The sequence below is a fragment of the Montipora foliosa genome, chromosome 8, assembly GCF_036669935.1.
Source record: "Montipora foliosa isolate CH-2021 chromosome 8, ASM3666993v2, whole genome shotgun sequence".
Lineage (NCBI taxonomy): Eukaryota > Metazoa > Cnidaria > Anthozoa > Scleractinia > Acroporidae > Montipora > Montipora foliosa.
Window position 1 is genome coordinate 47119396 of NC_090876.1, and position 10000 is coordinate 47129395.

Below are 10000 nucleotides of genomic sequence, written 5' to 3' on the forward strand. Positions count from 1 at the left end.
ATTCTTTTTAAGAGGACAAGGGTGTGGTAGTTCCCCAAGAATGACGCTGATCGGAACGGCGCTTCATTTAGGGGAGAAAATGAAAATTTATCCTCAAGTGCTGACTTCCTCGATAAAACCTCAAATTTGGCTATTTCACGTTGGTGATGACGTCACGTGAAAAGAATCTATTGCATCCCCTGCATTCTCGATCGTAACCATCCTGTTGTGTTGTTTGGTAACCGGGACAAGCGCATCAAAGCCTTTTAAACGCTTCTTCGAAATGATCCCCTGAGAAAGCATCCATTACACGAAATTACACCAATATCTTCTCTCTCCTAACTCACAATTATTGAAACTTCAAAGAAGTGCGCATGCCCTGCCGGATGATCGAGATTTACGGACATCCGGGGCGTTTACCAATTGTCAACAAAAACCGAAAATTCCGGTTGGAAATTCAAATGGTAAAGCTCATTCCACCGGAAAGTTTCCGAAAAGGATGGAAATCCTCAGACCTATTCCTCTTTTCCCGTTCCAACCGAAATGACCGGAAAAATTCTGTACCATTTGCAAACTCCCACTCGACCCGGCCCACCTCGGCCTTTTTTCCCGCCTTTCGACACTGCAGATGGGGTCACCATTTTGATTTGTTATTGTTTTGTACAAGCCGTGACAGACTCGGGCCTGGCAAAACTCTACACCGGGAGAATCCTGTACCATTTCGTGCGTTCCATTCCAACCGGATTTTCCGTGCAAATGGTAAATGCCCCTGGTATTGGCAGCGACCAGAGCCTTTCGTTTCGCAGACAACGTGACCAAAAGAAACGGAGGGCTCTGGGGACGAGAATGGCTATTTACCATCTCTTTTCGCCCCACATACGCACGCTCAGAATAATAATAAGAAATTGTTAAATGTACAGAAAATCACACCTCGTAGACTTTTCCAACTTCGTAGGCAGTGAATACGATTGGTGATGGTGAGGCAATAAAGACTTCAACAGGATCATCACAGGGTCTGAAAAAATGCAAAACAATTGAGACCTTTGAAGTAATGCACCTATCAATGTTAAGCCCCAGGGTAGGGATTTTGACATTTTCATTTAAAGTAATTCAAATTCCCCACCCATGGGACAAAATAATTGATCAAAATGTCAACCCGGCGGCAAGTGAAGGTGGTAAAATGTCCCATTTGTACGATCAAAATCGCCAGCCTGGGGACGTCACATACCTGTGACGACAGACCTCACGATCAAACTCCCATGGTTAGCCCGACACCCACCTCCCTGGGAATTAACATTGATAGGTGCAAAATATTTAGAATAATTACTTTTATGTCCTTACAAAGAGTTTAATGAGACTTTGATTAAGTGGAAACTGTTAAAATGGCAATAAAATGATCTATTGTGATTAAAGCACTTGACAAATATATAATTTTACCACTAGTTTTCTGTTTACTCCTAACAAGTCAAAGGTTTGGAAGGACAGGTGCAGTCAGTGTTGGATCTAGGAATAGTTTAAGGGGCATGAATTGAAAGAATCGAAGTAAATACTCTGACAAAAGTCCAGATAGTTTAGGCTACCATTTTGTTTATGTTTTGCATAATAAAAATGTTCATGTCAGATAAACAGTCTCTGTTCCAGTAAAAATAAAAATACACTAAAAAGCAGATAAACTTAAGAAAAAAAAGGAGCCAAAATGAGGGGGAGGGGTGGGGGGAGGGTGGCTAGCCACTCTATTCACACCTCCCCTGGATCCACCCCTGGCAGTGCATAATAGACAATTTGAGCCGTGAGGAACATGGGAGCTGTTTACAATACAATCCGGTCCATCCATTTTAAAGTGACTGCTAACCATGACTTTAAACATGATTGGCAAAAAGCTTAGGCATTGATTAACAATTGAACTTCAGAGTACTCACGTAAATTATGAAAAGCATAGTAAACTCACTTGTTTTCTTTCTCTATATCTAATTTCTTTTTCTTTTTCTCCTTGTTTGATTTAGTCAGCCCGGAATTCAAGGGAGGCACAAATCGTGGATTCCTTTTGTATTCTGCTTTGTTCTGTAATCTCTTCAGATCATCTCGTTCCACTTGCCGCTGTTCTGGTTTCATAGACTCTTTCCAAACTGAGGACTTGGTGATTCTGCTCTTAGCCTTAGGAGGCAAGAAAGATAAATTAGATTTTCCCTTCTGTAGTTCTGCATGAAAAGGTAATTAAGGTAATAATTAGTTGCACACAAGCTATTGTGGTTCATACAGCTGACAGAAGCTTATCCTAGTTTTTTGTAGCAGAAAGTGACAAAGAGTATAATTGCTACTCCTCCCTGGACAGGAAGCTAGTCCCTTTCAGGGTTTATCCCCAGCAGTACCTACAGTATGTTGCTGGTATTTGTCTACACTTGGGTCGAGAGAAACAGTGTGGAGCAACGTTTCTTGTCTAAGAAAACAACACAGTGACTGAGCCAGGCCTCAAACCAGGCATCAGAAGTCCAAAGCCCTGAACATTACACCACTTAATTTTAGTGCACATGACTAAAAACTGAACAAGCAATCTCTAAATATTAGAAGTAACAATTAAAGTTCTGATCAGAGAATCACAAAAACCTAGTACATACATGTATCTGCAATTGACCAATTGAGTTTAAGGGCCACATTATGAGTTATGGCCTGTGCTTTCTCACATTCAATTTATGGCCTGAGCGCTTATTCAAGTAACTATGTTTATCAAGCTATTAATAGTAGTGAAAATAACGAAACAGCACTTTGACTGATCAACTGTAAATGAACTTCAGATGTAAGTATAGCTTACACTTGAGGGTGGTGACATGTCCAGTCCTTTCTCTCTTCTCTCGTCATTTGCCTGGGTAGGAGGGAGTGATGCCCAAGGCCAGGTGGAAGTGGATATGGCTGCATCATCGAGATAGTCTGTCAATGGAGGTGTCTTTCTGTATCTCTGTTGGGAAGATGTTGTGGGTCTGGCATAACTGGGAATTTCATCAGCTGCAATTATTAGATGCAAAATTAAAACAACAATTATTGACCACATGAACATGACTGTTCAGAGACTTGCAACAGTTTCTTGTGCAAACGTTTGCTGTGGCTTGAATGCATTTAAATGCAATCTAATTAATGTAGTTTGCTACTAGTGTGCAGGCAAATTTCTCAGTTCTCCTTTTGAGCATGGCCTCTTCATGTCCAGAGATGCACGCAATTAGATGTAGGATGATTTTGACAAGTGTCACAAAGTGTCCTCTTTCTGTTCTCCTCAAAGTGACCTCTTTAATTCCAGTTCTACTTCAGAAACAGCTGGATTTACCATTGACACTAAAATAACACTAGCCCTTACACACACCATACTTCTAGAAATAGATAGCAAATGCCTACACTGAAAAAGACCCCCTTCGCGTTGGATGTCATAATTGGCCGTGCATCTCATTACATCCATTCCTGGATCCAAGTGGGTGTGACAGGTAAAGTGAGCATTATTTAAATTATAAAGCATGTTGCTTTCTTCCCGACACTTCACTCTTCACTACCCGGGGAAGGGGGGCACTCCCATATAAAAAGGGGAGGGATGCTCGTCAGATATTTTAAATTATTAAATTCTCAACCTCGGATAATGCATTTCGCGTCCTCTGATTGGTTCACTCAATCTCGGTTATCAGCTCATATACCTTGGTTTGACCTTATATGGTAAATGATTGCGTTAAGCGTTGCTAAACTAAAAATGTTTTCGCCGGAATGCGAAATTATTCTATGAATAAAGCCAAAAAGGAGAAAAAAAACTTTTTTTGTGGAAAGTTTGGATCAATTCCGACGTTTAGAAGTATGCGAAAAGACAAGAAATGTTTTTGTGATGAGCCTGCGTCTGTCTGACAACAAGGTATTACACAACATCGCATCAGTTCTCATCAAGTTTTTTTCGATTTCGCTCGGATTTGCTCGCTTTTTCCGCTCGTATTTCGTACTTCCAAATTTTTGGAGTTGAAGGAATTTAATAAAACAATTATTCCATTCGCGCTTGTTGGATATGAGACTGGTTAATTAGCCAACTCGGCGCTACGCGCCTCATTGGCTATTTACCATCTCATATCCAACGCGTGCTTATGGAATAATTGTTAATTATACCCCTAAAGGAGACCAATTTGAGCGTGGCCCAAGCTTTTAATGACCCCTAAAAGAGACCATATTAAAACACAGATAAATGAAAAATCTCTTAATGATGGCAAAGACATTATCATTTAATACTTTCACCAAAGGGGAAAAAACAGAAAAGTGAAAAAAATACACTCTTATCCAGGTGATCTGGTGACGTAATTTGGAGGACTGTGAAGAAAAATTTTAACGCCGTATCCCACAACCGCGCGCGGCCTTAGGTGTTGTTTTCCAAACTCCCTGTAATTGCCATCGCCAAAACTCGACAGATCATTACGTGTCTACCACATTCCTGTTACTGAATGAACATTCAAGTACACCCGGCAAGATATAACTTTGCTTCTGCCACGTTGAATTCGAAAATAAGGCCGCGCGGTTGTGGGATACGGCGTTAAAATTTTTCTCCCCAGTCCTCCGAATTACGTCACCAGATCACCTGGATATTTTTTCGCATGCAACCCTAAAGGAAACTTTCATGGCTACATATGATTGCGTTAAGGCTAGAACACCTTAAGTGAGACCAAAATCCGAAATTTACACCCGTAAGTGAGATGACGAGCATCCCAACTCTTTTTATATGGGAGTCCTCCCCCCCCCTCCCCCCGGGCACCACTGTCACAGTGTCACAGTGTCACAGTGGTCTGTCCTCGGCCTATAGGCAATTTTCAAAAATATCAAATATTCAGCTTGATAGTGAGGCAGTGAGGACAAAAACAATAGAAACACCTTGAATGTGAAAAATATTTGAATATCATCCACTTTCCTTTGTCTTTGTCCTCAGAACCTCTCTTACAAGCTGAATTTTAATATATCGAAAAACGCCTATTGTAGGAACTTTTGGCTTGGCAACCAGGATTTTTCACTTACCACAACAGTCTTTTGACTCTGTCTTGCTGAGAGTTGGCTGCCAATAATGAAAGCGTTTTGTGTGTCTTTGGCAGGCAACCTCTACATACACAGATTTTTGCCTTATAAATGCACTACCCAACAACAAACTGACCTTGTGGTGCTTTTGATGATGAAGCCTCCTCGAATGAAAAATCATCTGGTACAATGAGATTAAAGCGCCGTAACAACTGAGTGTCAAGACAGTTTCTGAGGTTGGACTTGGCTAAATATATAAATGAATATGAATATATTAATGAACCAAAATAATGATACTCATAGACTAAGGTTGTCAGGGTGATATTAGGTGTCCTGGGATTGTTTTGCTCCGGACTTTGTAGGTGGTTTTTGGGTCATTCTGTAAAATCCACTTGGGTTCCTTTCGGTTTGCTTTTGGGTGGGTCAGGTTGTCTTAGTAATTGCTGACAATGCTTTACCTGGTGGTAAGCCCAGTTCATGGTAATTTTCACATCCTTCTGACATTCTTTGAAGTTCCCTTTCATCAGCAGCCATTGCTGCAGCCTGTGCTTGCATAATGTGGGCCTCCAGCATGTCAGACTCTCTATGCCGACGATCACGTTCCTCTTGAATCTATACAATAAGAATTAGAGAAGTAATGATAACACAGCCTAAGTTGCCATCACGATGGCACTCTAAGTGGAGGGTTCAGTTTGTTTGCAGGCCTTGGTTGTATTGTTAAATTCACCCTCAAACAAACTGTTAAGCCCAGGTTAAACTTAAGAAACTAGGAAACATTATTGTGGAAACAATCTTTTAGGGGTACAGTTTTTTATGAAGGTTACTAAAGCCATTTCCAAGGGGATAAGGATCTTGTGAGGGGAAGAAGACAACCGGGATAAATTACTGCAAAGGGGGTTATGTTGTTGGCAATTTTATATTAAGCTTATGTTTTTCCGAGAAGGTAAATTATGTTTATGGCATCATTCACCCGGTATGTGTGAAGATTTTAAATTTGGAATGGCCCCTTTCCACACAATAAATTACATTTTGCCAATACAAGATGTGCCTAACTGTGCAAATCGACGTTTTATGCAACTTAGTCAAAACGAAACGTAACATACAAACACCACTGTACTGATCATGACAACAAGTTGTACATTTCACCGAATGAATTATTTCCTGCGTCTCAAGAAATTGTTAATATTAAAAATTGAATTGTATGTCATCGATTTACTTTCCAAGAGATGCTCACCTTTCTTAATTGCTCCACGTACTTATCATGGTACCCTGAATCTCCACTCTTGGAAATGGCCAGATTTTTTATGGTGTTTCCTGAGAGGACATCGCGAGGGAAAACCTCCCTGAACACGCTCGCAAGTAGATGAGTTACATCTTGTGAACGGCCAGACGAAGGTCGCTGTAAGTGCATAGGGGGTTCTACTTCCATTTCCTTTGTGTGTGCCATTGAAAAAAGCGATGCCAAAAAAGTTTTCAGCGAGAATCTAACTGTACCGCCATTTTGATTCTGTTGTCATGGAAATCTAGAAGCAGCTTTGACCAACCATGTAAATGTACCGCGGGCTCAAATAGAAGGTAGACGCTCTATGAGATCCTTTGAGCGTACACTAGGTTGCCTGTGATAAACCTGTGATACGTGTAACTCAAGAACAGAAGGGACTGGGTTGGGTGGTATTGAACTGCAGCGTTCCAGGCAATTTTTTCAAGTCTAGGGTCATTAAGACCATTTAAGGGGTCACCCAGAAGTCGTGCCAGCAGAGATCCTTTGGCTCAGACGTTGATACGACGAAACAGATATTTTTCTGAGGTTAAAAACTAGCTGGCTACACGCCTATTAATCATTTGTCAGAAAGAAAAAATTCCTGTCATCTTTTGAAAAAATAGGCACGCATTGCGTACGTGTGGTAGCGCAGTAACACAGCTCTTTATTCCATATTGTCAACTGAGCTGCGTTTTGTCTTCCAGGGCTCGGTTGTTCGAAAGCCGATTAACTTAATCCAGGATAAGCGTTAACTTTTGTTTCATGTTTTCCATCTTTTGGTGAAAGTTTCGTTTGCTTCCTTTTGTTTTTCAAGATTGACTTCTAAAGTTTTGCCGAATATCAGAGTTCAACAGCATTTGGGAGTAGAGAAATAAACTCCTTGGTTAATTTTTAATCGACTTTTGAACAACCGGGACCAGGAGATTCAAGTTGTCGTTGCGTAATATGTAACTCTAATAGTACACGATATTGTTTTGGTATTGCATGTCATTGCAGTGCCATGATAGAAGTCTTAGGTAAATAGCCCCCTGAGACGACATGTGGTTACTAGCAAAGTACTAAACCCAGAAAGATTGAAGAAAATGAAAGGGAATCGAGAAACATTGGCTTCTAGGCTGACATGTTGATTATTTTCAAGTTCCCTCACAACTTCATTTCACAAGTTTAAACGTGCACTATGAGCGTCCGACAGCTTTGTGATAGAAAATTAAGCCCTTTCCGGTGGGGTTGGTATCTGGATGGGTGACCTAAAAAATATACCACTTTGTAACAGAAGCATAGGACTGAAATTTCTATTTTAACGCTCAAAAATGTAAACTAAGCAAGGTACTGATTTTGTTAGCTTGCTTTATGCAAAACAAGAATTGATGAAAAAGTAATTAAATATTGATTGATAGACAGTTTTTGGGAAGAGCAGAAGGACGTTATCAGGACGGTCGATCGAGAATAAAATATTTTGCCATCAGTAAAAAAAATTACGACATGAAAACAACATTAATTTTGAACCGCGAATACAGAAAGTTACCATCAGCGAAAAACATTTTTGGGAGAGTTTTGCTACGTTCAATCTTGTTATTGTACTTTAGCTGCACAAGTAAATCGCAAAATCGGGGTCAGGAATGTGGGTCCCCGCTGTTTAGGTAAAAAAAAAGTACCTAAATCTCAGTGGGAGTTGTAACAAGACTCACACTAAAAAGGAGAAGCAAGAGACGTAAAGGGAGAGAGAGGTATTAATTAATCTCGACACGTTTGTTGGGCCGATTTCGTCATAAAGTTTTTAATGACGACAAATATTTCAAAGGACTTTAAATTAATTTTGAGTGACGTGTAAAAATAGTCCAGAGGCACGCAATAAATCAATTTGAAATATTTTCTAAAACACGGTTTACAACGGCCAGCATCATGCAATTAAAAAATGGAAAATTATTTCTTAACTTACAGGCTACCGAGAAGCAACTTGTTTTGCCTGGCATACACTTTTCTCAACAGCAACGGTGAATTGGTTATTTTCTGATTTTAAAGCAAACCATTTTTAAGTTTTATACTTATGGAATTCGATAACCGAGGAATAAAACTCAACAGCTATTACACCTTCGAACATCTGCATGCCTAATTCTCCGGTTAAACATGAAACGTGATGTATTGGTGTATTGGTTAAAATAAACACAGGCAAATTAATGCCCCGGTGTACTGTTAAATTTAAACACAGGCAATTTAATGCCCCAGTGTATCATTTAATTTAAACAAAGGCAAATTAATGCTCCAGTGTATCATTTAATTTAAGAGGCAAATAAATGTTCCGGTGTATTGATTAATTTAAGCACAGGCAAATTAATGCCTCGGTGTATCATTTAATTTAAGCACAGGCAAATTAATGCCCCAGTGTATCATTTTAGTTTTCACACAGGCAATTTGATGCCTCAGTGTTTCAATTTGATATATTGTAGCTGTGTAAATTTCATTCCGGGCTAATTGATTTCCCAGCATGTCACAGGGAGGTACATACAATATTAATCACCGACTTATCATTTTCCTGCTATCATGATATCCTGATATCATGAAATTGAACCTAACAGCAATTATTTTACCCCAACTGCTAACTTTCCCCGATTAAACACAAGTTTCCTTTCCAATTCAACACTTCGATTCTTCGCGATTTTGGCGTTTGAGCGTGAGCCTGTACACCGGGAAGGCATCCAGCGCCGAATTCCTCGACATCAACATTGCCAGTACTGCTTCCATGAATCGCTTGAAAACATCTGAATACAGAAATCCATGACATTCAGACGACGACTGCTTAGTTGATCCCCCCACAAAGGCCAAACAAAGTTATTCCGTAAGCTTCGTCCACGTTTTAACTAGAATTTCGGAACGTGATCACCATTTTCCCCCCACAAATTATCGACTTGAACGCCACAAATCTCGCTTTGAAAGAGCTGAAAGAACTTTCCTTCGACAAATTGGCTAACCTTTCGACCAACCAGCTGACTTGAAAGGCTGTACCATTTTTCCCCGGGTCCGAGAGTGATAAACCCTATAGAACGAAAAATGGTTCCGTGTCCCAGCACTCACCGCCACTGTCGATGCGCGCAAACGAACTGAAATGGATTTGTCTTCCCCACAAAATTCATCTCGCCCCGAAATATGGTCATTCAATAAAAAAATTAACTACTGTTTTCTGTTTAACGTAAGTTCACAGTACAATCTGATCGATCCTGAATGCTTTAACACTTTTCTGAATACGAAACACCTTTTGTGTTATGTTTTTAGCCTTTGTTGAGGGATATCTACACCGTCAGGAAACTATATACTACAGGAAAGCTAAAAAAATGTAATGTTTGAAAATGCCTTTAACGTTCACGTTTGTATATTTTAGAAAGCGAGCTCAAGGTGGGGCTTTACCTGAAAAAAGCGCACTTTTTGTATAGCATGTAGCAATCACAGTTTTAATCCAAACCATAACAAACTTTATATAACTGGAAAGCTTATACTCCAAAGGTTCTGAAAACGAATGTTTTTATGCACTGCCAGCAAAAGTAACCTGGTACCAGGCTGTCAAAGGCACTACCCGCAGTGCAAAACCCTCTGGTACCTGAGAAAAGATTTCTCTTTGCAGACTTCACAGACAAATAAACTTCTTATGTTATTTCAAAGAATAGTACCTAATTGTTGATATGAATGGAGGATTTTGCAAAATTGTAAAATCACATGCCAAAAGAGCCATCTCAAGTTAAACCATCA

The 10000-nt window shown here is 39.9% G+C and overlaps 1 protein-coding gene and 1 pseudogene across 2 annotated transcripts in view; both read right to left on the reverse strand.

Annotated features, from left to right (window-relative positions):
• LOC137967576 (deleted in lung and esophageal cancer protein 1-like) overlaps window positions 1-6502 on the reverse strand; it is a 41973-nt gene extending 35471 nt beyond the window's left edge. For both annotated transcript variants that reach the window (XM_068814086.1, XM_068814085.1), the window contains exons 1-6: window positions 6233-6502; window positions 5457-5610; window positions 5135-5245; window positions 2789-2979; window positions 1928-2133; window positions 910-994 (exon numbers count right to left, since the gene is read on the reverse strand). In XM_068814086.1, coding sequence (XP_068670187.1) covers window positions 910-994; window positions 1928-2133; window positions 2789-2979; window positions 5135-5245; window positions 5457-5610; window positions 6233-6445 — 960 coding nt within the window. In that variant the 5' untranslated portion in view covers window positions 6446-6502. The remainder of the gene's footprint in view (window positions 1-909; window positions 995-1927; window positions 2134-2788; window positions 2980-5134; window positions 5246-5456; window positions 5611-6232) is intronic.
• A 2128-nt stretch (window positions 6503-8630) lies between these two features.
• LOC138012781 (uncharacterized) overlaps window positions 8631-10000 on the reverse strand; it is a 3689-nt pseudogene continuing 2319 nt past the window's right edge.